Source organism: Oryx dammah, unplaced genomic scaffold, assembly GCF_014754425.2.
Source record: "Oryx dammah isolate SB20612 unplaced genomic scaffold, SCBI_Odam_1.1 HiC_scaffold_24, whole genome shotgun sequence".
Lineage (NCBI taxonomy): Eukaryota > Metazoa > Chordata > Mammalia > Artiodactyla > Bovidae > Oryx > Oryx dammah.
In genome coordinates, this window is record NW_024070208.1 from 84518373 (window position 1) to 84544985 (window position 26613).

The 26613-nt window shown below is 56.4% G+C and overlaps 1 protein-coding gene across 4 annotated transcripts in view; it reads left to right on the forward strand.

Annotated features, from left to right (window-relative positions):
- The first annotated feature begins 7942 nt into the window (after window positions 1-7942).
- Window positions 7943-26613, forward strand: part of ATP11A (ATPase phospholipid transporting 11A) — a 93649-nt gene continuing 74978 nt past the window's right edge. For all 4 annotated transcript variants that reach the window (XM_040267474.1, XM_040267476.1, XM_040267475.1 and 1 more), the window contains exon 1: window positions 7943-8135. In XM_040267474.1, the coding sequence (XP_040123408.1) occupies window positions 8094-8135 (42 nt within the window). In that variant the 5' untranslated portion in view covers window positions 7943-8093. The remainder of the gene's footprint in view (window positions 8136-26613) is intronic.

Here is a 26613-nt window from a genome sequence, read left to right on the forward strand (position 1 = left end):
ATTGCCACAAACAATAGGGCTTAACATAAGCCCTAAGCAGCCGCTCAGTGCCCCACTGGACCTGAGAGCCAGGCGCTCTGCGCATCCGTCGTCAGAACTGGCGACTGATTCTCACACAGTGGATTTCAGGAAGAGCACCAGCCCCAAGCACCCGCCTGATGACACTGAACGAGGTCCACCCCCCACCCCCCCGCCAGCTTGCTAGGGGGCCCAGGGACAGGCGTGCATGGTGGGGGGCGTCAGAGAGAGAAAGCAGGAGCAGGCGGGCCGCAGCTCTGAGGGTCCCGAGCGTCTTCTCTGCAGGTCCAGGCAGAGAGCTCCATTTGCCTCTCGTCTGCCCTCGCAGTTTCCAAATCCTCAAGGATGCGAACAACAAGGAGTTAAATTTTTCTTTTTCTGTTCTTCCTCTGTGTGGAATTTCCAGCAATGGAAAATCAGAGCCCAAACAGGTGAGCAGGAAGCGCGCTCAGCACCCCCACAGGCTGCAGGGCAGACCCGAAGCCTCTTGTCAGGCCCTCTTCAGAAAAGTCAAGACTCACATGCCAGCCGCCAGATAGATAATGTAACATTCTCGCCAGAATCAGCGCCCCTGCAGGTTACCTCTCCTGCTCAGCAAATGCTCTCCCAAGAGCTGGGAAAGACTGGTGTTTAGGAAAGGCTTTGAAGATGGAAACTAATGCAAGCGCTTGCATTATTATTAATAACATTTCAAACTGGGCGCATGGAATTTGTGGCTGCACTTGATGACGTTTTAATTAAGTTTCTAATTTTACCAGGTGGGGGGCAAAGAGAAGTTATTTTTATCTCCGAAGCCTGAAGTCACGTCTGGTTCCCAGACTGCGGCAGGGTGTGCTCAGGGCACTTGAGTTCTGGCTGAAGAGCTCTGCACACAGGCTCACTTTCTTAATCTTCCGCAAGTAGGCAGAAAAAACACCACTGCCCCAGCACCTCTCAGAGCCCCGGGCTCGCCCCTTTCCATGAGCTGTCACCCGGCAGAAGCTCTGCCATCTTTCCACCTCCTGCTCTGTTGGCCCAGAAATGGGTCATTTCTGGAATCTAAAAAATACAACAAAATAATGACTAAAACAACAACAAAAACAACAAAAAACACAACAGACTCACAGATACAAAGAACTAGGGTCACCAGTGGGGAGAAGGAAGGGGGAGGGGGTAAGAGGGGCAAACTATAACGGGTAAACAAGGGTGCAAGGATATTGTGCAACATGGGGAATATAGCCAGCATTTTATAGTCCCTGTAAATGGAGCAAAACCTTTAAGAACTGCAAATCACCATAGCCTGTATAACGTGCTTGTAGCTTGTATTATATTGTACAAGGGTTAGATTGCAATTTAAAAAAAGCCTCATAGTAAAAGTCTGATTTTAAAAAATGATTATTTTAATCCAAAATTGGTAAGCCTCCTTCCATATACAGCTAAGATTTTAAAATAAGAAACACTTTTTAGAAAACTTACTGGTTTAAACTAAATATACTTGCTATCTCCAGTGAGTTTTTCAAATTAGAATTAAAAAAGAAGAAGAAGAAAGGAAAGGAAACCGGGATTCGCTGGTGGTCCAGTGGTTCGGACTCTGCCTTCACTGCCGAGAGCCGGCAGTCAGTCCCCAGTCAGGGAACTAAGATCCTGTCAGCTGCACAGCGGGGCCAAAAAACAAAAATAAACAAAAAGTTCGAAGGAGCTTCCCCGAGTAAGAACTCATTTCAAGAAATTTTCACATGCTGTTTGCTCGATTTTTTTAGTTGTTTATTTAGCAACAAATTTGCACAATTCCAACCCCTCTGGGGGACCATGAGAGCTTCTCTAAGCAGCACCTCTGCACACCCTCCTGTATTTGGGGGTTCTGAAAATGCCACGGCACCTACTTTGTCGTGAACGTCGTTCATGGGCCTCAGTTTGACTATGGAGTCGTTTGGATATAATGTTGCCATTCTAAAGATTCAAGATCATGTCACCCCCCTCCTTTCCCTATAACACCTTGAAGACTAATTTTTACCTATAACAATATACCAAGTTATCTGTAATGTCAGAGGAAACATTTGTAACATTTACTTTCCATGCACCCTTCCTCAGGAAGCTACTGGAGAATATATACCATCCAAATAAAATAAATAAATCAGGAAATGGGATCCAGAAAACAAGGGACGGTGACATTGGAGTGAAGCCTGGGGACAAGCCACGCGAAGCCTGTCCACAATACGGGCGAGAAACGGAGACAAGCGGCTTCCTCGTCTTCTGAGACGTGTCCCTAAAGAGAAGGTGCTGTGAAGTGACGTCTTGTGATGTCCACAGGATGTACTGTGGTGAAGACGCAATGGTCCACGTTAATGCTGACTTCTAATTATTGTCCAGCTCCTACTTCAGATACCTCGTGATTCTGTTCATCTTGTTGGAGAGAAGCAAAAATTTAGTTTCTGTTGAACTAAATGAGAACAAGAAATTGCTTTCATAGACTTTATTGGTAATTTTCAGCATCACAGAACTTAGCTTTTTTCCCCTGAAAGGAAACCGGATTAATGTCATCAATCTCTTTGGAGAGGGAAGGGCAGAAAGAATAAATAAGGAGAGAAAATGATTCTTAGCCATTTTTCATGTATTCTTGCTGAAAATTAACTAAGGGAAAATGAGTACCTGAGAAGCTAAATTAATCCTGACCAGGCTCATTCTGGGAAAAGTACCCCTTTGCCTGAGTAGCCACCTCAAGGCATGAGATGGGGCCCCTCTGGGTTTGGGCAACGAACACTTTACACCTTACCTCAAGGACGCAGAACGGCCCGGTTTCCCGGGATGGGCCATCAGACCAGCATGGGACCTGGAATCCGGGGAGCTGGTGGGCTCTCAGAGTGCTCACGCCAGGGCTGTGCGCACAGATCTGTGCTGCTCTTTGAGACTGGTTCTCACAGCAGTCATGTATTTTGAGTTAAGAGTGATAATGAAATTTAACTTTCCACTTCTGGATACCTGTGTCATGAATCACTAAGCTAGACACGGCTCTGCTCACGTGGGGGGACCTCCCGTGAGAAGCGGTCCAGCAGAGCCTTGTGGGTGGGGCGACCTCCAGCTCACCTCTCAGGGTTGGCAGCATCTGTCCAGGGCGACTGGCCTGCTTGTTTCCCTCCACGTGTGCTCAGACAGACTGGAAAGCCTGCCCTTCACTGTGCTGCATGAATGCCCAGAGGCTGAATCTGCAGTGTGGCTGTGTTTGGCTCTCTCACCATTTATTGAGCATCTTCTTTTATAGGGGACTGTGCCGTGCAGGGTGGAGTCCTACGCACCTTTCCGCTCCGGCAGGCACAGACATCCAGCCCAGCAGGTCTCACGCCTGCTGCACCTGAGAGCTTCTGAGAAACACCTGCCTGGCTCCCGTGCTCCATGGGTTGATCCCACGCTACCTGGGCTGGAGGAGGGGTCCTGAGGGGCACACATGTTTATAAACTCCCTGCATGGGAATTCCCTGGCGGTCCAGTGGTTAGGGGAGAAGGCAATGGCACCCCACTCCAGTGCTCTTGCCTGGAAAATCCCATGGACAGAGGAGCCTGGTGAGCTGCAGTCCATGGGGTCGCTAAGAGTCGGACACGACTGAGCGACTTCACTTTCACTTTTCATTTTCATGCATTAGAGAAGGAAATGGCAACCCACTCCAGTGTTCTTGCCTGGAGAATTCCAGGGACGGGGGAGCCTGGTGGGCTGCTGTCTATGGGGTCGCACAGAGTCGGACACGACAAGCGGCTTAGCAGCAGCAGCAGCCAGTGGTTAGGACCCGGAACTCTCACTGCCATGGGCCTGAGGCTCAATCCCCGGTTATCGAACTAAGATCTTACAAGAGGTGTGGCATGGCCATAAATAAATACAGAAAAACTCCCTGGGTTAGGCCCTGGCTAGGGCTTAGAAATGCCCTTTTGAACAAGTTAGTAAGTTAACTAAGTGGTGCTGGTAAGAAGCCAAGGGAGGGACTCACAGTAGCTGCTAGGAAGGTGTACGGAGGAGCCAGTCCAGTGGGCTGCAAGGGTGAGTGGGACTTGGTGGGGCAGACGGGTGGGGTAGAAGATTCCAGACAAAAGGCCTGGGGAGGGGGTGCGTGGGAGCCTGTGGGAGGCACAAGAAAGGGCTTCTCCACCACAGAATTAGGACTGATCGGCGGGAGGAGGACATCGAGATAACCGCAGGCGAGGGGGACCGGGACCCAGCGCCCGGTGGGCAAGGCTGCTCGCCGGACGCCACACCCCGCGCGCGCGACGGCTCCTGCCCGCCCGAGAGCGCAGCGTGGAGCGCTCACTCCTCTGTTCAGTGTTTGCACCGATCGGAGCTGGCCTCAGGTTTGCCGCCCGAGGCCCCGGTACCGTCACTGCTTTCAAACGTCCCTACGGGGAGGCCCACTTTTTTGCACCCCCGCTCCTGTCTCCCACGTCTTCTCCACGTGGGAGCCCGGATCCGAGCCCCGGCTTCGGCCGGCGCCGGGAATGCCGGAGGGAGGCGTGGGCGCCAGGCGGGCAGGGGCGCGGTCACCGCGGATCCACCGTCCTCACGGTTCTGCCGCCTCCTCGGTCATCACACCAGCCGCCACGCGAGGAAGCCACACCGCGCGTGGGTCAGGGCAAGGCCGTGCTGACCGCGAGCCGAACCCGCGGGACGCTGGCGGTCTGGGCCCAGGCCAATCATCGGAGGGCACGTCAGCACCCTAGCCCCTGATTGGCCAGGACTGGGCAGAGGTGGCCCAATCAGAGTGGAGCTTCCCTTCCCCTCGGCCGCGGCGGGGGAGCTGCGCGGGTCCTGGAGTTTCCGGCAGCCTTTTCGCTGCGACCTCCCCGGGGGTAATGGCAGCATACTCCGTCGTCGTTTGACGTCTGAGGTAGGCTGTTTCCAAAGGTGACCCTCACAGGTTCTCATTCCTTACGTACAAGGCTCTGCCCACTCCCCTTGAATCCAGGCTGGCCTTCGGCTTAACTTCTCCCGATAGAACAAGGCAGGGGCGATGGTCCAGGATTTCCAAGCCCAGACTTTCAGGGGCCAGGCAGTGTCCATTCTGAACGTCCTGGGGTCCAGCTGCCCGCAAGCTCAGGCTGACCACCAATACAGAGAGAGAGGCCGACTTGCTCTCAGCTCTCCACTCACCCTGCCAAGACAATGAAGCCGTCTGAACCTCCTTCCCCGGAGGCGAGCTCCTGAAGCCATCCGAACCTCCTTCCCCCAGGCGAGCTGAAAAGGAAAGTCGGCTCAGGAAGATCTCAACCAAGAACAGATGAAAGAGAGAAATCTTCCACCAAGCCACAGGCCTGAGGAATACCAGCTCCCTGTTGTGCAAGCTCCCACGTTTGTGTGGCTTGTTGTGAGTTATCGTCCCTCGTGTCCGACTCTGCGACCCCAGGGACTGTGGTATGCTAGGCTCCTCTGTCCATGGAATTCTCCAGGCAAGAATACTGGAGTGGGTTGCCATTAAATAACCGATTCACAGCATAAATTGGACTTACTGTTACTTTAGTATAGTCTTAACTGGTCTGTTTCACAGGTTTAGACTTAGCATTCTATCAGCCGCCTGCAACAGAAAATCCAGTTCAATAAGGATATTGATTATCCATCTCTCAGAACATGAAATCCATGTTAGCACGGTCGCCCGTGGTGTCACCAAGGACCCATGCTCCTGTCGGTCCACACTGCCGTCCCCACTGTGACAATGTTCCTGTCACATCACGGACGTGGGAAGGCTGCAAGGCGCCGGCCATCACATCCAGACCCACAGCTCCAGCAAGAAACGAGGGGCGTGTCCTCCTTATGAGTCTCCTTTATGTGAGGAGACTTCCCAACAGCAGGATCCATTGGCGTAAACTTGTTTTAAACCAATCGAAGGAAGAGGCATGGAGTTACGGACATTGGTTTGCACAGAGCAGCTTACCCCAGCCATACAGAGGGTGGTGGCTGCCTGGACCGTGGTGGGTTTCTGCCAGCAATGACAGAGAAGGCAAGCTTGTGGCTACCACCAGGTCCAGTCCCATATGATTGACACTGACCCCTGAATGAACGGGCATTCCTGAGAGACACCGAGCCTTTCTCCGGCGCCTTGTATGATCTCTACCTGTCTTTCTACCCCGCCCCCCCCCGCCCCCACAGATGTCACCGTTTGCAAGGTGGTAGGCCAATCGAAATCTGACTCCAGCCAGGGTCCTGGCAGGAGGCAGAAGGCAGGAAGAGATCTACAGGAGCACGGCGACGGGGCCACCAGCTGCCGTGCAGTCACTGCTCCAGAACCTGCCAGGGGTGCTGCTCCCCAGGGCCTTGCTGACACCGCTGCCTGGCTGTTGGAGGCATGGTTCCTGGAACCCAACGCGAGCTGATCCAACAGAAAAGGAAGCTGGACAGGCACTGTGGTCACCAGGGGACATGGACACTGCCAGGCCAGGGTGGCCCCCTGGGCAGAGGAGGGGAAAAAGGCCAGCCTCTCTGCTTGGACTCAGCCCGCAGCTGGTGGTGCCCGGCTGGTGAAGATCCACTGCTGCTGATGGCCATGGGCCTCCTGGACACAGAGCAGGAGAGAGTGCATTCGGTTGGAAAGTGGAGAATCCATGAGCCAGTTGACCAGAAACTGGAGAATTTCACTGAAGAAAGGCAGTTCAGAATCCAGGTTGTTCCGCCCTTGTAGGCTCCTCTGTCTAATCCCCTGTGTCCGGCAGCTTCTCTTCCACACCAGCCAGGTGGACACTCAGTTGCCTTCCTCCAGAGGTGGGAGCCCTACTCCTGACCAGCCACCAAAGGCGTAGTCAGGCCACTCTGGGTTCACAAGTCGTGGCCCATGGCAGTAAGAACAGAAGTGTATCCACTAATCCAAGGCTGGCTGACTGTGGCTGAGAAGAGAAAACGTTGGGAAAACAGAAACATTCCCTGGGATTGAAATTGAGGTGTCTTGAGTCGAGGTGTCTGAGCCACAGAAGGGTTCTCCTCTGCTACAGGGACAGCCTGGGAGTGTATGCCTGGGAGGTCTGGGCTGGGCCTCCTGGTGACCACCCGGCACAGCCGCGGGCGGAGGCAGGAGGTGGACCAGATGGACTAGAGGCAAGACAGGCCAGGCTGGTGAGACAGGTTCAAGGCAGATCCCAACCCCTCACCCCCGCGGGACTGCGGGAGCCCGTGACTGTCTCAACGCTGAAATCCTGGGGTCAGGGGCCCTGGGTCACGGAGCCTGTGGGGTTTCAGAAAGAATCCAGGTGGGAGAACCTGCGATCACCTTCGCTCCAACGCTGAGGAGCTGCGACAGCCTGGGGAGCCCCACGGGCCGGCCCCGCCTCACCTGCCAGGCAGGAGGGGGCCACGCAGGGGAACAGCGAGCACCCCGGAGACGAAGGCCCGACCCGGTCCCTCATTCCCGCCCCAAGCCCCTTCCTCGACTCCCCCGGTCTCACACCCGCCCTCCGGCCTTGGGGGGAGATTGACTCTTCCGGCCAGACTCCGCTCCGGGCGCACAGTCCCCACCACTCAGGCCCCGCTGCGGGGAGGGCACCCCCGCTCGGGAGGCGGAAGCAACAGGAGCCGGCCCCCGCCCGCGGGTCCCCGCCCTCCGCCCCGGGGTCCTCTCGGCGGACCGGCTCCGGGGGGGCGGGCCGGGAGGGGGCAGGGCCGGGGTGAGGGCGCGGGAGCGGGGCGGGGGCGCGGGCCGCGGGGCGCATGCTCACACGCGCCCGTGACGTGCGCGCCGGGACCGGGCCGCCGGAGGCCGGGCTGAGAGGGGCGGCGGGCCGAGGCCGGGAGGAGGGCAGAGCAGAGCGGAGCGAGCGCGGCGGCGGAGAGGAGGCGCGCGGAGCAGCAGAGCGGCGGCGCGATCGGCGCTCCCAGCCGGCCTCCCCACCGCCCCAGCCCCGGCGCGCGGGCTCCGGCCGCCAGGCGGCCACCTTGCTGAGCCGCCACCCCCGCGCCGGCCGCCGCGGGCCGGGCCGGGCATGAGCGCAGAGGGGCCGCGGCCGCCCCCCGCACCGCCCGGCGCTCCCAGGCCGTGACCCGGGCGGGGCGTGCTGCCGCACTCGGGCCCGGGCCCATGGGCGCGCGTAGCCGGGCTTGGGGGCGCTGATCGGGCGCGCGCGGCCGGAGGAGCCATGGAGTGCTGCAGCCTGGCGCGGACGCTCGTGCACAGATACGTGAGTGCGACCCGCGCGGAGCCGGGGCCGGGACACGGGCTGGGCAGGACGGGGCCGCGGCCGCTGGCCGGGGGCCGCTGAAGGACTGGGTGGCCGACCGCGCCCCGCGGGACTGCAGGACGCGGGGGAGGGGGCCCTGCGGGGCTGGCACCTGGGGCCCCGACGGCGCGGGCGCCCACCCGCCAGCGCGCCTCCCGGGAGCCCGGCGGCCGCTGGGGCCGCGGCAGTTAGATGGGCGCCGGGCCGGGCTCAAGGGGGATGCTCGCGCCCGGCCTCACGTGCCGGGTCCGCCCCGGGAGTCGGGAGTCGGGCAGAGGAAGAGGGCGCCCCCACGGAAAAAGACAGCGGCTTTGCCCCTTAGTTTCGTAACAGCACGCGGGGCTTCGGAAGTGAAGTTTGGGAGCTTTTCTCCGAGAGTAACCAATCGGATCCGAGGCCGGCCGTGGGGCTTCCCGGAGCCCTCGCTGGCTGTGACCGCCACCAGGCGGGGGTGGCAGAGGGGAGGCTGGTTTGGTTTCGCGTCAGCCGAGGGGAGCCCGGGGCGGCTGGGGTGCGCCCGGCAGAAGGACAGCCCCGCCCCCGGCCCCGCGCGCACGCGGGCCGTCACAGGTTGCCCAAGTGGCGCGCACCGAGGTTTCCGCTAGAAGGGGGCACGGCCGTGGGAACTCTTCTGGCCTAGGAGTCCCCTTAGTCAGTATTCACGTTTACGAGCTTCTTGTTCACCCAAGGGGAACGTTGAAAGAGTGCTTCCCCTGAGTCCGCTCACCAAAGAGGCCTCTAGGATCGGGGAGCTCCCCCGGGGAGGGCAGTGAGCCTTCCAGTTAAGTGGGATGAACTTCTCTGAAGTTCTGGTAAGAGGCCCGGAGGGCTTCCCGTGGGAAAGGCCCCGCTGTTCCCTTAGGGATTCTTGAGTCGGGGCACCTTCCTATCCACGGTAGTAAGGTTCTGGAGAAGCTGCTGCCCGTAACAGTAGGTCAGCAGAGCTGTTAGGGAAACCCTCCGTGGACGCGGACACGAATCCGTGCAATCGCCGGGAGGGTGGAGGCCCTGCTGACCCGGGTTGTGCTTGCTGACCTCCCTGTCAGTTTCGGTTCTCGGAATCTAAGACTTGCGGTGGCGAGGAGAGCTGACCCGGGAGCGCTGACCCCATCTACCAGGAGAGAGGGCGGGCCTGCGCCTCGGGTCTGCCTCCTCCTCCTCCCTCAGGGCCCTCCCCGCGGTTGCTGACCCCGGCACCCTCCCCGTCAGGCGGGACGCGGTTCCAGTGTGGGTGCTTTCATCAGCCTGTGACGCTGCCTCGCGTCACATCAACCTGTAGACATGTTGGTGTCCTTTACATGCTCGTTTCCCCCTTGCTGTGATGTGTGTGTGTGTGTGTGTGTTAGTCCCTCGGTCGTGTCCCACCCTTTGGGACCCCATGGACTGCAGCCTGCCAGGCTCCTCTGTCCCTGGGATTCTCCAGGCAAGAATACTGAAGTGGGTTGCCATGCCCTCCTCCAGGGGATCTTCCCCACCCAGGGATCGAACCTACATCTCCCGCGTTGCAGGTGGATTCTTTACCGCTGAGCCACCAGGAAAGCCCCTTGCTGTGATGTTAGACTTAAGAAATCAAATTTTCGCTCAAACCTGACTGGTAAATCTTCAGTGAACTTCCCCAGCGTGTGCATTACTTGGTGATGTCTCTGGAATCCAGTTACAGGATACTATTATTATTTCTATGTTTCTCATTCCACATCTTTTTTTAAACATCTGATCATTTGACTGCTTCACCATATTCACGTAGAAAGCCATTCATTTTTATGATATTAAGCTCATGTCTGTGTTATTAAACTAATTTGGTTTTTTCCAGAAACAGCCAGTCTGTTTGCTTATGATTGGATTATGTTTCAATATGTAGGAATTAATTATATTTCCTTATACTGGAGGGGAAAAAAGACTCTGGGATTGAGTATTCATATTTCTTTGTGATTTCCGTATGTGACTTATTCTATAAGTGCAAATAAAGTCATATCCTGTTCCAGTCTTGTGGTCACAGAGTCAGAATTTCTAGGACAGAGAAACCTTTTCATGATGATGCCTGAGGGTTGCCAAAGATAAAGGAGTCCTTGGAAACCGTTGCTAGGTTATTTTATTCTGGGTTACTTCCAGAGAGGTGGAGTAGGCGAGTGAAGGAGATAATTCTGTTCCAGGTTAGGCCAGGTATTTCCAAAGCTGGCATCACTGGTTGTGAGCCTGGATGCATATAAGCCACGTAGAGATGTGCTGAACTCAGAAATGGCAAAGTGCTTCTGTGCTGTGAGCTTTAAAAAAAAAATTGCTAACAAAGTGGATGGAGAGCTAGTGTTACCTCCTTAGAAGGGATGTGAGGGGAGACGTCCAGTTTCAGAGTCTCCAGGCGCCCACCTGGGTTGGACCTGGCCTGCCCACGTTGAGGCCAGGTCTCCCTGGCCTGGTGGTTTGCCTTTCTCTGCCTCAGTTTCCTCGTCTAAGAATGAATAGCAGTCCCCATTCCAGAGGATTGGCATCCGGATTAAATGCACTAACACAGGCCAGGACTAAGGGTGGTGCCTGGTGCTCTGAAGGGGCTCAGCACCCATGTCACTGATAGCTGTTAGCAAAGCTCTGTCCCTGGTGACTGGCCGGGAGAGGGCAAGTACCTCCCTGGGTCACCTCCTGGTCAGTGTGGGCGTCCTGCTCTGGAGCAGTGCGTGGGCTCAGAGGGGACTCGGGACATCTGGACACAAGGGTGCTGAAGACTGCAGGCCAGTGAAAAGTCTGCCGTGGCGTCCACTTGCAGAATGACCGCTTGGCACGATGCCGCTCCCCTTCCTCTCCACACCTCACAGCCCGGAGGTCTGTGACGCTCGCTTCATTGTGTCCCTGGACGTTGTTTTCAATACTTCAGCCTGGATACCTGCTTGTCCAGGTTTCTGCTTACTTCTGTCTCAAAATTTTTGCTTTCTGGGGTATTTCTTACCTTTTAATTTTAAGATGGGCGAAACTTCCTTAATGAGAGTAGATCTGTTTTTGAAATGAACAGTTATATTAAGATTTTTCTGTATAGGGAAAAAATAAACGCTGGTCCCTGGAGAACCTCAAGCATGGCTGTATTAGAATGCTTTGAACCTTCTAAGAAATTTACCACTTATCTGCATGTGCGTGGCTCTGCTCTTGTTTTTGTTTTTTTTTAATCACCAAATGGCTGGTGCCAGGGACATCAGTGCCGGCTGCTGCTGCTCTGAAGGCTGACATTCACCTGATGAGTCTTGGCTTTAAAGCTTTAAAGGCCACCTGACTCGGAGCTGCCTTCCTAAGGCCGCTTCTCTAGACACCCTGGGGCCTCCTGGGGTTCAGCTCCGGGAGTCTCCAGCCCAGGACACTGAGGTGGGCCACCTGGACCGCCAAGGGCTTCAGGTGCTGGAAGTCGGCGGCCCCTGCGGCAGGCCGGCCCCGCCTGCAGAGCCGGGCTGCCCTGGGTTCAGTGTTCGAACATGCCTTTCAAAGCAATCTGCCTGATGTATAATTTAACCCGTGTCCTGGCTGTTAAGTTAGATTCCTCCCATTGTCTGCCCGTTTGGGACAAGTCATCTTGACGTGCTTTCTTTCCTGCCCGAAGGCAGATTTAATAACCTGGGGGAGGGGAGGGAGTTTAGCTGACTGGGTTTTGCTGCAGAATTTCTAGGGGCGATCACGCCGACCTGAGTCTGCAGTTGCCTGAAACGGCTTGGAAGCCCCTGAGCTGCCGCTGGCTCTGTGGGGAGGCCTCCGTTTACCGCTGTGCTGGGCTCTGGAGCCTGGACACGTGCTGTCCCTCGTGCGGGGCAGAGTGCAGGTCCCAGACTCACAAATGCTTTTTTAACCAAGTTAAATGCAGGCAGAAATGCTGTTTGTTTGCAGGAAAATCAATAAAAAGCCATTTTTTACAGCCATAGAAATTCAACAAGCTTGAACAAGGGATTGCTTTTGCTTGGATTCTGGTATATGAAAAAAAGTTGTTTGTGGAGGTCAAAGTTCAGCATCAGAGGCTCACAGGTGCAGGTGGAGACCTGGCTCAGGCCTTTGAGACCATGGACATCTTCCCGCTTGAAAGGGACCCCCTTGATGTGGTTTCCGTACGGGTGAGGGGGAGCACCGCCAGGATCGGGGGGCGACTGGGTGTCCTGAGGCCCAGGGAGGTGCTCTGTCAAGGGTCTGACGCCGCTGGCAGCCCCAGCTCCCCCGCGGGACTGCGTACCCTTCGGCCTCCTGGAGTGGATGGTGTGGAGGGTGGTGCCCCCCCGGACTTGGTGGTCAACTGCGGTCCCCAGGGAGGATGCCCACCCAGCGGGTGCTGTCGGCCCCCTCCTGGTTCGGGGCGGTGACCTGGTCTGGAAAGCTGCAGCTTGTGCTCTGGGGACCACGCCTGTCCCCCTCTTTGCCCTGAACCAGGGCGCCTCCCTTCAGCAGCGGCATCACCAGCCCCCGTGGCACTCCGTTGTGCCATTCAATCGCCCCCTTTTAAAGCAGACTTCCTTGACCCCATGGCCCCTGCCTGTGTCCCCATGTCTGTGTCCTCCAGGGACTCCCAGGCCTGCCTCCTTCCTCCCGCAGCACCTGTGTGTCAGCCCGTGGGCGCTCAGCCCGAGGCAGCCCGCCGGGGGTCCCCCTTCTGCCCTCACCCCTGACCTTAGCCACACACAAGGTCTCTGCGTGACACCAGGTGAGGTCGTGGGAGGCCAGACAAGCCGAGGAAGGTTGATGGTGGGGCCAAGCAGGGCGGGGCGGCTCGTGCTCAGAAAACCTGACCTCCTTGATGGTGTTCAAGGAGACTGTACTGGCAGAATGTGGGGGTGGGGGCCGCAGGCCTGGTGACTCGCGACAGGGCGGTGCTCTGGAATCTGTGCTAAGCCCAGTGACCTTCCTCCACCCGGGTGGGGTCTTAGTTCTGCAGAAGGACTCAGAACTTGCTGTGGGTGAGCCTCCAGGGACACCGGCCTGGCCCCAGACTGTTTCCTGACTGCCCCTCCTTGATCTCTGCACCCCTTCCCTGCCCTGACCTGGCTCTTGAATCTGCCCTTTGGTACTTCAGGGAAGGTCACGTGGGTGAAACACTTTTCCGGTGAATAAGAAACAGAAAGGGATGCAGAAAGGATTTCTAGCCCGAGGGCCCCAGAAGTTCCCTCTGGGCTTTGTAGGCGTGGCCTGCGTTTTGTGTGGCCTGATGCATACACAGGTGTGGCCTGTGATCACGGGGGAGGCAGGGAGGGCCCTGGGAGCCATCCGGGTATCCGAGCGTGCTGGGGCTGCGGGCCTCTGAGCCGCGAAGTCTGGCGGGTGGGTCCAGGCAGAGAGGGGGCTGAGTCGGTCGGCAGGCCCTTTGCTTGGGTCAGCCGGGGGCCTGAGGCTGGCGCCCTGTCTTCCCCATCAGCGCCCTGCTGGGAGGCTGGCGTGCCCCCATGGCCGCGGCCACAGACCCCACCCTGGGGCCAGGACAGCTCGTAAACCTCTGTCCAGCAGTCAGTTCTGCCTCTCACCACGGCTGTTGCTAAGACCTTCGAAGGCGTGCCCTTGGGTGCTTCCAAGGACCTGAATGGGTTAAGGACAGGCCTTGAAAGTCTTGTTGAGGCCACTTCACACCTTTGGCGTCTCCTTCCCTGGTAGTTTCTCAGAACAGTGAGGAGGAGGCAGGGAGGGGCGTGATCCTGCCCCTCTCCTGATAAACCCCCGGGGAGGAGGCGACCTCCCCCGGGTCACAGCCTGCGGTCCCCTCACCTCTTGAGGGGCTTCCTGACCCCCCCGGGAGCTTCCTCCACGCTCTGTCTGTGGTTCTTTCTGTCCTCATGGCTGATCCTCCACCCACAGGACCCCAAGACTTTCCCCCTCTTTCCTCGTATCCACCCCTCGGACCCCCGCCCGGAAAGGACCTTCTCCTGGGGTCTGGTTGTGAACGGGCATTCTTAGCTGGCCCCCTGGGGGTCCTGGAGCATAGAGTGCAGAGCCTTTGGCTCAGACACTTTCTGTTTTCTGGGTGAGGTTGTGGGGGGGGGGTTCCCCAATGCCCCTGGGCTCCTGAACGCTGAGAACCTTGTCTGAAAACAGGAGGGGAACGGCCCTCTGATACGGTCGCGTCAGTCACTCTGACTTCAGAACTGCCTGAGTTTACGGCCAACTTTTAAACTCAGGCGATTGTGCCCCGCCCGATAACACAGGAGACGCAAGATCCCCTGGAGAAGGAAATGGCAACCCACTCCAGTATCCTTGCCTGGGAAGTCCTGTGGACAGAGGACTGGCAGGTCCAGTGCTCGGGGTCACAAACAGCTGGACACACCTGAGCACAACTGTCCACCGTCTCCAGATTTCCCCGCTGTTTGAACAAAGGTGTGACCTGGCCGTCGGGCGCCGGGTGGCTGCCCTGCCCCCCGACCCCTGTCCACCGAGGGTGCAGGCTCATCCAGTTGGGGTGGACCCCTGAGCCCAAAGCAAGCTCCGTCCGTCGGTCGGTGGGTTAGAAGCGCCCGATGACTGGCCGTCGGGAGCAGAGCCTGGGTCCCGCGTCCCCTGGTGTGTGTGCTGACGCTGGGTGCGGGGAGCCGGTCCAGCAGTGTCCCTGGCGGGGGGCTCACTCATGCTGCGTGTGGACCAGGAGAAGGCCTGCCCCGGGCCGAGTCGGGAGCGGGCTCTGGGCAAGTTAGTCGTTAGCTGCCCCTCCGGTACAGACTTTCCCCACCTTTTCAAGCGGGGACCGAGGAAACTCACTGCCTCTGAGCCCCCTCCTCTCGACGAGGACTGTGCTGGTAACGTTCACATGTGCGTGTCCCGCTGTCCAGCCGTCTGGGTGTCTGTCAGTCGCCCTCTCAGGATAGAGCTCGTCCAGATGGATCCATTTCCAAGTTCTCACTCTGCAAATGTTTAACCACCTCCCACCCTCCTGAGTTTCTGTGGGCAAGATGTTTCCCGTTCCTCTGTGCTTTTTGTTTTGCCTTTGGTGGGTTTCAGAGTCCACGCGCCCTCGGGGAGCGTGTGACAAGGTTTGGACGTAGGCGGTGGAAGGAGCCGGTTTTCCTGGGGGACAGCCGTGTGTCCGCGTCATCCGGCCGCAGTCTGCCCCCACACAGCGCACCAGCTGGCCGCTGTTGTCGGGGGAGTCTGCGCCGTCTGCTGTGTGTATTTTGCGGGTAAAACATGTTAACCAAGGCAGGTGGCTGCGGGCAAGACGCTGGTGACTTCCAGTCACTTTGCTTTTGCTGTGCTGACCCCGTGCCTGGCTCGCGGGCTCTGTGACTGGGCGAGGCCGGGGTCCTCGGCACCTGGTCGGGGCTCACGAGGCCGGCTTCCGTTTCCCTCCCCTCTTACCTGCCAGGGGAGGCCTGCGTCTCTTCCAGGAGCCCCTCCCAAGCCAGCCTGGGTGTGGCTGTGGGCGCCCCGGAGCCTGTGGCCTGGGAGGATGCGTAGGCTGCTGGTGAGTTTCCGCGGGGCTCGTGGGCGCTCCTGCGAGCACAGCAGACGGGGCCCTGGGTTGTCCAGCCTGCTGCTCTCAGCCGCGCCCCGGGGGTAGCCCGCCACCCCGCCGTCCGCGTGGCTGAGGGGCTCCCCGCCACGTGGACGCCGGGCCTTTGCTTTGCCCACCCAGTGTCCTTTCTCCTCCCCGCTTCTGTCCTGGTCTGAGGTTGGAGGCCCGCCTGAGATGCGCGTCGTGTCAACACACATCTGGTCGTTGAGGACGTGGAGGCCGAGAATGTGGCTGAGGAAGGCGGCGTCCTCGTGGTGCAAAGCTGGCATCGATTCTGGGGTGGTTCTGAGATGCTCGTGGTGGGTCCGTGAACCTCGGTGGTGGTGTGTTTAAGTGCCGGCATCTAAAATATTCGTCCTGGTGCCGGGCCAGGCCCGCAGCGGAGCTCGATTTCTCAGGCTCGGGGCTGCAGGTGCGGGCCAGGGCTGGCAGGCAGGTCTGGTGAGGCCAGACGGCCGGCTTTTCCTGCCTTCAGGCGGCCACTCCTGGGGTGGGGGGCAGAGTGAGTGGTCTCTGTCCCTCATCCTTCGAGGACACGGTCCCGTCAGCGACTGCGCCACCCTTAGGCCCGCGTTTCATCTCCACTGCTTCCCCGGGTCCCGTCTCCAGCCACAGTCACAGCGGGGGTTAGGGGTTCAGGACGCACAGTTCTGTTTGTGGCTGAATACTGTTCAACTCGGTGCGATTCAGATTGTGAGTACTCACACAGGTAGAGAACCTCAAAGGAGGCAGTTTGGAAAAGTGCATTGTCTGTTGACTGTTTTATCAAACAAGAAGTCGTGTTCCCCAGGATCTAGGGGGACTGGCAGAGTAAAGGTGCGGCAGGAACGGCCACTCTTCCGGGCTGTGGAGCAGGTTCTGGCCATTGTCAGCGCGGTGCCCACGATCCGAGCCCTGACCCGTCAAGGTCCTGTGTGTCCCTGTCTGTCTCTTTTTTTCCCCGTGGGAGGCTTGGACTTTTCAGTCTTCTAACTTTATTGAGCCTTTCAGTGGCCGAGTGAAAGATCTCTCTTGGTATATGTCACACTGCACTTGAAAATACGTGGGTTATTTTAAAATATCTTTTGCTATTGATTTCTCACATAATTCCACAGTGATAAGAGAACAGACTGTATGATTTCAGCACCTTTAGACTGTGAAATTCTTGCACCTGGGTTTTTGGTCTCATCCCTGGAGGCGGAAACGGCAACCCACTCCAGTATTCTTGCCTGGAGAATCCTGTGGACGGAGGAGCCTGGCGGGTACAGTCCGTGGGGGCGCACAGAGTCGGGCGTGCCTGAGCGGCTGAGCGCGCTCTAGCACTAGCTAGAAGGCTTGGTAGCAGAGTGGTGGCTGGTGTCAAGCGTCGTCTGGGTTTGTTAGGACTAAATCCGCAGCGTCTGTCTCGTTGACGGGACAGATGTCCCCCACGTAGCTGGATTGGGTGGAGGGGGCTGGGAAGCGGCCGGTCCCCGAGTCAATGGGATCGGGTTTAGGGACTGTGCTGTCGGCCTGCTCTGTGCAGGGCAGCCTCTTCACCTCCGGCAGAATTGCAGCGGGGTGGCTGGAAGGCGACCCCGAGCTGTCGCTACGGTGACAGGGATGTGGCCTCTCTGTGGGCCCAGCGCGTGGGGTCACCCTGCCGCCCGCGCGTGCTGGGCTTCCACGGTGACCTGAGAGTTCCCGAGCCAGTGCTGTGGAGCCTCCCTTCCTAGGTTTCCCTGTAATCGCAGCCTGGTTCTGATTAAAACCTGCTCAGGCTGTTACCCGTGTCGGAAGAGACCTTGATACCGCAGGGAGCTAGCCCGGCCTCTGTGGTGCTGGGGGCCGGCCCCGTCTGTCTGATGCCAGAGCTCTCGTCAAAGCCGCAGGGCCCGGGGTCGGGGGAGCGCCCCCTCTGTCTTCTCTGAACTGTCCGTGCAGTTGATGGAGTCTGCCCCTCAAAATCAAGTTTATTTCCGGGCCGAATGTGTCTGCCCCTGCCCTGGGTGCCGGCCTTGTTCCTCCCACCTGCTCCCTCCCTGCTCCAGACAGACCCCGCTGGCATGAAAGGAGGCGGCCAGCCTGGCTGTCCGTTAAGTAATCTCCCTCCTTCAGAGAAAAGAGGATTTCCTCCAGCCTATTTTCAGCAAAGGATTAGGGGCAATAAAGTTCTGCCAAGGGAGCGTCATCTGGATTTCTGTGTGATTTTTCAGGAGGGCCTCGGTGTCCTGCCCAGAAAACATGAGTTTTTAAATCATGGAATTAAAGTTATTATTCCCTGGAACAAAGTCATGGGGCGATTATTGGTGCAGGAGATAAGTGATCTGAAGGTAAGGCAGGCCTGGATTTGTCCATTCTCTTCAGGTAAAGGATCCGAAAGGGACGGACAACTTGCATGCACGTGGAGTAACTTAGTTTCCCTTTTCTCTTTAGGAAGTGTTTGGAAATAGTCGTTCTGATTTGGATTGTATGTGCACATAGTCTCTGGCTTGGGGTGCATCTGAAGGCAGTCTGTGTGTTAGAAAGCCGAGGTGGCCACCCTGTACCTGGAGGCTGCCTGTGTCCTCACGTCTCATACTGTCTAGCTCTTCTCACTGCTTTTCTGACATTGAAGCTCAGGTCGGGGGCGAGCCTGCGGATTCTAGCAGGAGGAGGCGTGCGACGAGCTCAGTGCACACTGGGTGCTCGGCGTCGCTGCTCACCAGATGGTTACTGACACTCCCTATATGCACAGGGCGCGCCTTGGGGGGCAAGGACGGCAAACAGGCACACAGTTGGCTGGCTGCATGTCAGGAAGGGCCGTGGATGAAAAGGAGACAGGCGGGGGGAAGGAAGGGGAGGTGGCAGGAGCCGGGTCTGGGGGGACGGGGTGGCCCCAGGCCCGGGAATCACAGGGCTGGGGGTCCAGGGCTGAGGGGACGGGGTGGCCCTGGGCCCGGGAATCACAGGGCTGGGGGTCCAGGGCTGAGGGGACAGGGTGGCTCCAGGGCTGGGAATCCAAGTCTGGGGGGACCGGGTGGCTCCGGGCCCGGGAGTCACAGGGCTGGGGGTCCACGGAGGCCAGGGGCCAGCCTGGCGCAGCAGGCCTCGGTGGGCAGTGAGGCCGTGTGGCAAAACATGTGCTTTATGCTGTGTGACTGTCGCATTACACAGCAGGGCCACGTGGCCACCCCAAGACTTTCATTGCTTAAAACATGGAGTATGTATGTTACCTTTGATAAAGGTTTAAATTTGGTTTAAAATTATAAGGACCTGCTGTAAAGCACAAGGAACTAGACTCAATACTCTGTTAGGACCTGCACGGGAAAGAATGTAAAAAGAGTGGCTGTATGTGTAAGTATAACAGACTCACTTTGCTGTACCCTTGAAGCTAACACAATATTGTAAATCAACTGTATATTCCAATAAAAGTTTTAAAAAAGGAATTACATGGCAAAATGAAGATGTGACATATAAATTAGGATGGTTGTAACATTACAGAGATGCATTGACCTATTGAATGGATGTACCGTAGGTTGGTGTAAGGGCAGTTTGTGTGTATGTGTGTGTGGTAAAATATACATAAGATTTTACCATTTAAACCGTTCCCAAGTAGGCGCATCATATAATCCATTGGCCTCAGGTTACATTTACATAAGTTTTCATCACCATCCGTTTCTAAAACTTTTTCATCTTCCTAAATACAAACTGATTTATGGGCAGTTTTAACTAGTTTATTCTACATTTGATATTGTTTATCTTGCTTTTTTGGAAGCTTTTTTTTTTTTTTTTAAATCAATGAAAAAGACCTTATCAGGGTAATGGGAAGACTTATTGAAACCTAAGCAGTGATTAAATTTTAATGGAAAATGTACCCTTAGCAGGAGGGGTTTTTTCTTTTAAATAATTGGTGATGGTAAGCTTTATTAAAATTTAAATACTTGAATGTGAGGATTCATTTGGGCTTTATGTTTTGCTTAATATGTATTTGTTGAGAACAGCCTGAGTGGTGATTATTGCTCCAGAAAAGAAAACCTGATACTTGTCATTGAACACGTAATTCTGTAATGAGACATAATGTCTCATAACTAAGAATTATATCTAGTTGGCAGTATACGCAAATAATATAGCTCAGAATGATGTTTGTTTAGTGGTGTTAGAAAGCCATATATATGCCTTCTCCTAAGTGCATTGATAAGAAATAGGAATTACAGCACTTTATGAGAAATTTTCTCCCAGAAACTGTTTGGATCAGATAAAGTTTCTGTTTTGAGTTAATCTAAAATGTTTATTCTTTTACTAGCTAAAAAAAATGATTAAGAAATAGACGAAACTTAAGTTTGAGGAATTTTTTTCTGTAAAATTGTTGGGTCTGTGACAGCAGTTTCTGTTATTTCTGCTCCAAAGGTGATATAGATTTTCTGGGTTGTTCTTAAACTGAAATAATCGGTTTCATAAATTGCTGTGTCACTTTCAGAGAGCAGCATGGTTGCAAAAGCACGAAGTCCCATTCTTATTAAGTACTTAATCGATTAACAAGAAACTTCGTTGTAAAGTTGAACACGTCTGTCTCTTAAACAGTGTGGCTCGTTAAAAGCCGCGGCTGTCAGGACCGGCGAGGCGCCCCGGCTGGGCCTTGTGGTCCTCGGAAGAGCTGATCCAAGAGTAAAGGTGAGGGAGTGCGGTCGGTGCGCCTCCTCGGTGAGCTCCGGCATCAGCTTCCTGAAGACCGCCGCGTGGCCTCCTTCAGCCCGCTACCCGACCACGTGGCTGGGGCGTCAGGGCTGGGGGACAGTGGAGGCTTGCGCCTCGCCTGGACGCGGTCGCCGGCCAGCTCTGGTCTTTTTTTGTGGCCCAGCCTCGCTGCAGACGGGTCAGGTGCCTTTGGGCACTTTGTCGGCTGATGACTGACTTTGCACCAGTGCCCGAGGAAAGGGCAGTTTGGTTCACATCTTCACCTGGATGAAGGCTGCAGCCCGCGTGGACCCACGGCAGGTCCTGTGCTGGCCCGAGCTGCCCACTGCTGCCTCCCTGGGTTCGCTGGCCCTGCGGGAGATGGGGCGGTGGGAGGACCCAGGGGTCGGGACATAGACCCCGGCCTACCACCCGCCCAGCGTCAAGCGTGTTCATCCGGGCCACGGGTTGACCACTGCTAGGCCTGTAGCCAGCGAGGTGTTCAGAAGACTTTATGCAGAGACACGCAGGCCCGGAAGTGACGGTCCAGGCGCTGGCCTCGGGACCCTTCTGCAAAGCCACCTTCTCAGTAGATCCTGGATTCTGGCTTCAAGGCCGGGACGAGGCCTCCAGCGTGTAAAATCCACACGGCACACGGCACACTGCGGCTGGGGACACCGTCCACACGCCCCTGGAGTCCATGTCCTCGCTCCTGAGCGTGGTTCACACGTACACACGCATGGCTCTCCAGCCGGTGGAGTAAACAGGCAGGCAGGCGCAGCGCCCCCAGAGGACGGGTTGTGATGGGGAGATAGACGGAGCTCTGGGAGCAAGGGGCCCAGCCCCGCTCGGGGGGTGGCGCGGGGCCCCGGCCCGTGGCGGCGGCCTCTGCTGTCTCAGGGCGGTTCTGGCCCCTGGGGTCTGCGGCTGGCTTTCTCCGTGCGGGTGGGGCACCAGTGTTAGGTCTTTGATGGGAGGGGCTGGTTCTCAGGCGGCCAGCACGGCCCACGGGAGAAGACTGGTAGTGACGGTCAGCGGTCAGGCCAGGGCCGGATGAGGCCCAGAGTCTGCTCCCGCTGCCGTTGCTCCCGCTCCTGGGGGTCTCAGGTGCCCTGGCCCCCCTTCCCCCTCACCAGGGCAGTGCTGAGTGACTGGTGCTGGCGAGCAGCAGAGGTCAGTGAGGCCGGGCAGAGGGCCTACCTGCCCTTACATCCACTGAACAGAACCACATGAAGACCCTCCGAGGTCCAGGGCCGAACCCACACCCAGAAAGGGCTCAGTTCAGCAGTTCAGTTGCTCAGTGGTGTCCGACTCTTCGAGACCTCATGGATCACAGCACACCAGGCCTCCCTGTCCGTCACCAACTCCTGGAGCTTACTCAAACTCATGTCCATGGAGTCGGTGATTCCATCCAACCATCTCATCCTCTGTCCTCCCCTTCTCCTCCCGCCTCCAATCTTTCCCAGCATCAGAGTCTTTTCAAATGAGTCAGCTCTTTGCATCAGGTAGCCAAAGGATTTGAGCTTCAGCTTCAGTATCAGTCCTTTCGACGAACACTCAGGACTGATCTCCTTTAGGATGGACTGGTTGGATCTCCTTGCAGTCCAAGGGACTCTCAAGAGTCTTCTCCAACACCACAGTTCAAAAGCATCAATTCTTCAGTGCTCAGCTTTCTTCCCAGTCCAACTCTCACATCCATACATGACCACGGGATAAACCATAGCCTTGACTAGACGGACCTTTGTTGGTAAAGTAATGTCTCTGCTTTTCAATATGCTGACTAGGTTGGTCATAACTTTCCTTCCAAGGAGTAAGCGTCTTTTAATTTCATGGCTGCAGTCACCATCTGCAGTGATTTTGGAGCCCCACAAAATAAAGTCTGACACTGTTTCCACTGTTTCCCCATCTATTTCCTATGAAGTGATGGGACCGGATTCCATGATCTTCGTTTTCTGAATGTTGAGCTTTAAGCCAACTTTTTCACTCTCTTTCACTTTCATCAAGAGGCTTTTTAGTTCCTCTTCACTTTCTGCCATAAGGGTGGTGTCATCTGCATATCTGAGGTTATTGATATTTCTCTCAGCAATCTTGATTCTAGCTTGTGCTTCATCCAGCCCAGCGTTTCTCATGATGTACTCTGCATAGAAGTTAAATAAGCAGGGTGACAATATACAGCCTTGATGTACTCCTTTTCCTATTTGGAACCAGTCTGTTGTTCCATGTCCAGTTCTAACTGTTGCTTCCTGACCTGCATACAGGTTTCTCAAGAGGCAGGTCAGGTGGTCTGGTATTCCCATCTCTTTCAGAATTTTCCACAGTTTATTGTGATCCACACAGTTAAAGGCTTTGGCATAGTCAATAAAGCAGAAATAGATGTTTTTCTGGAACTCTCTTTTTCGATGATCCAGCGGATGTTGGCAATTTGATCTCTGGTTCCTCTGCCTTTTCTAAAACCAGCTTGAACATCAGGAAGTTCACGGTTCACGTATTGCTGAAGCCTGGCTTGGAGAATTTTGAGCATTACTTTACTAGCATGTGAGATGAGTACAATTGTGCGGTAGTTTGAGCATTCTTTGGGATTGCCTTTCTTAGGGATTGGAATGAAAACTGACTTTTTCCAGTCCTGTGGCCACTGCTGAGTTTTCCAAATTTGCTGGCATATTGAGTACAGCACTTATATAGCGTCATCTTTCAGGATTTGAAACAGCTCAACTGGAATTCCATCACCTCCACTAGCTTTGTTCAGAGTGGTGCTTCCTAAGGCCCACTTGACTTCACATTCCAGGATGTCTGGCTCTAGGTGAGTGGTCACACCATCGTGATTATCTGGAAGTGGGTGGTTTTCTGGCAGCCGCTCCCGGAACCCAGAGCCCAGATAGACCTACTGTTGCCATGTGTTTGCATATCCAAGCAAGATGCCTTTGGTTGCTGTGAGCAGAGGTGTGAATGTTTAAAACAAGTTCAGTTGGATTTCTGCGGACCTGGGATAGTTGTAAATTCATCCACAAGGCGTTACATAATAGAGTACACAAAGCTCTCTGGGTCTTTGTGGAATGATTTTTTTTTTTCTTCCTGGTTCTTACGGATGTAAGAATTCTTGTTATTGAGTACATTCAGATAGAAAGGAGTCGTGCTCTGTGTGAATGGCAGCGTTGAGTCTTACGTGATCTTGTGGGTTTCTGATTCTTGTTTAAGCTGTGGCTTCTCAAGGCCGCTGTTGTTCCAGGCAGAATGGAAATTTTATTCCCATTTTGTTTGTGGTAAGATCACGTTCTGGCCATTTAATCTTCTGCTGACAGCTAACTGTTGATAAGGATGAAAGGAAACCAGATACCAGCTTAGGTGTCCCCGATTGAGGACAGGAAGGCCAGGAATGCAGCCGCCAGCCGACGCCCAGGCTGGCGGCTGGGGATCAGCCGGGTCGCCAGCAGGGGCTCCATCCCCTCTGTGCCCCCCAGGGGCTTCTGCTTCCTGCCGCTCACTGTCCTCCACCCGCCCTTCTTCCTGTGAGACAGGCTGGGTCTTCTCTCTCCCTGCTCTGCCCTCATCCTGGATCCTCAGGGGGCACCTTCTGGGTTCTACCAGAGACATCCCCATCTCAGCTAGAGGAAATGCCAGGGGCACTTTTTCGGCCTGTTGGAGGACTCCCAGCCCCACCTCTTAAGTCCCCGTGGGGCGGGGGTGACGGGAGGAAGGAGCAGAGCTGAGGCTGGCCTGGCTCCTCTTCCAGACTGCCCTCCTCTTTCTGCTTCAGAAGGGGCTGCATGGGGGATGCATGAAAGGGCAGAAACCGTAGTTTCGAGGAAGGCAGCCGGGGCGCCTGCCTGAGCCCCATGCCTTCTGGATTCAGGTCCATGGACACACAAGCCTGGGCTTGGCGCCCTGCACGGGGATGGTGGGCCTGGGGCGACTTGGGGGCTCAGGCTGTTCTGAGAGCGAGGAAGTGAGAGCTCTCTGCTGCGGCTTCCACAGGAATGGGGCCCGAGAGCAGACAGCAGAGATCCTCCTGCTCGCGGAGAGACTTTTTCAAGTCTTAGCGGGATGAGCAGGACAGAATGTCAGGTGCCAATCATGGCCTCGCCTAAAAGCTGGTAAAATAGGTCCGTGACATTTTACAGCTCGGAGGATCATTTTTCCTCCTGAGTCATATCCGATTTTATTTCAGAATACACGATTGGGCTCAGTGCAGACAGGGCTGCCTCATCACATGGTTTAGGTGGGTCGTGGCCCAGGAGGAGCCGCAGGTTTCTTTGGAAAACAGTTTTAGAAAACACTTAAACAACCACAGGGACGTGGGTTGAGTCAGTATCCCTAGGTTGCAGCCTTCATGCCGCTATGCAGTGCAGACGCCGCTGTGTGTTACAGATGTTACGGTGTGAGCCAGATGGTGTGTATATTACAGATGTCAGTGTGCTACTGAAGTGTTTACAGGTTTGGGGGTTTGTTGTGTTAATTCGTTTTCAGCTTCTCTGTACTGCTTGTAATGGCAGACCTATTTCCTCGAATATCTGATGGTATTGAATTCACTAACTCATGGTGGTAGGTGAGAAAACAGGACATGTTATAAACTGCCCTTAAAAGTTGAGCGCTGTGTGTGCATTAGAACAGGGCTGCCTGCATCCCGCTCCCGGCGTGAGACCCTCCTTGCCTGTCTCTATTTCCACCTTTTCTGTAAGAGGCACTCATTGCTTTGCTGTTGGAAAAAGGGGAGGCGTGGAGGGCTGGCGCTGCAAGCAGGCCGGTTAGCTGTGGTCGGGCACACTCTCTGGGTGCCCTGTCTCCAGACCCTCCCCAGAGGCTGTTGCCCAGAGTTAGGCTCGTGTGAGCAGAGGAAGGAGTCTGTCCTGAGGACCCTGGCCTTCCAGGGCAGGGCTGACTCAGTTGGGTTCAGCAGTCCTGGGCGGTGTGGCCCGCAGTCTGGAGTGCCGGGAACAGTCGGGCAAGTGATGGCGGCAGACAGATGTGACCTGCCCCTCGCCCCAGACCACAGCGTCCTGAGCCCGCTGGACCCCGGGCCTCTGACGGTTGCCACTTAAGATGAGGAAAAGCGTGTCATGGCCAAGGTGTGACCCCAGTTTTCAAATGAGGAGGAGGGGCAGAGACTGGCTGCATGCCCGGTCACACATCTGGTGCCACACCTGGGGAGCGAGTTCTGAGCCGGTTCCCCGACCCCAGTGGGGTCCCGACCTGGGGTCAGGGCAGGCCCCTGCAGGTCAGGGCTCAGGGCTGAGGCGGTGCCAGGCCCATGGACCTGCTGTGGGTGCCATCCTCACCACCCATGGGTTCCAGCGTTTACCTGTGCGTTACAAAAGTCGCTCAGTCCTGTCTGACTCTTTGTGACCCCATGGGCTATATAGTCTGTGGAATTCTCCAGGCCAGAATACTGGAGTGGGGAGCCATGCCCTCCTCCAGGGGATCGTCCCAACCCAAGGATCGAACCCAGGTCCCCCTCGTTGCAGGCGGATTCCTTACCAGCTGAGCCGCCAGGGAAGCCCCGAGCCACTCCCAAACTCACTGTGAAAGTGCAGCCCGCACAGTTCCAGTTTTTACAAAAGACACAGCTCTGCCCCAGGCCGTGGGAGCCATCTGGGGGCTGGGGCTCAGGCTTTCTGCTGTGTCCCCAGGGGTCCCTCCCCGCCCTGAGGTGCCCGCTCCCCGGGAAACTGTCCGGGCTGCCCCCTGGGTCTCAGTGAGCCCAGCACCCACCCCAGCCTCCGCAGAGGTCGGCGTGTGGTGGGGCCGCCAACCTCGTCCTCCGTGTGGCCAGCCCCGCCCTCACAGGCCCACCTCAGTCCCCTCAGGAGGTGAGGCTGAGTGAGAGGACACTCCCTGCCCAGGAAATTCCAGGGGCTCCTGAGGCATGTGAGCCTGGACAGAGGAGCCCTTGGAATCCCCCTCCGAGGGTTTGTTTCCAGAACCCTCTGCCCTCCTTTCCCTGCCCCCCCCCCCCCCCCCCCCCCCTGGGGGCGCCGCCCTGTCCTCCGGCCACACCTGCTGCTCCTGCCCCGCCTGGCATCCGGGTGGGCGTCTGGTCAGCGCGCTGTGGTCGGCCAAGGCCCTTCCCTGCCGGCCGGCCCCACTGCTCCTGGTGGAGAGCTTGGCCTCCACCCAGCTTTCACCCCCGGGAGTCCGCGGGCAGCCTGTCTCAGGACCTCAAAGACGAGGTGCGGGCAGTTTTCTCTGCGTGAAGTTTGGACGCAGGGCGGCGCTGGCGAAGGAGCCCAGACACGGGAATTAGGTCTGGGCCCAGTTCGTGGGGGTGGAGGTGGGCTCCCCCACTCTGCCAGCCTGTTCTCCGGCCCTGCAGCGCGTTCCAGAATGCAGCCCGGTCCTGACTCTGCCCACGTCGCCAAGCCCCGGGTGCGCCCTCTGCTC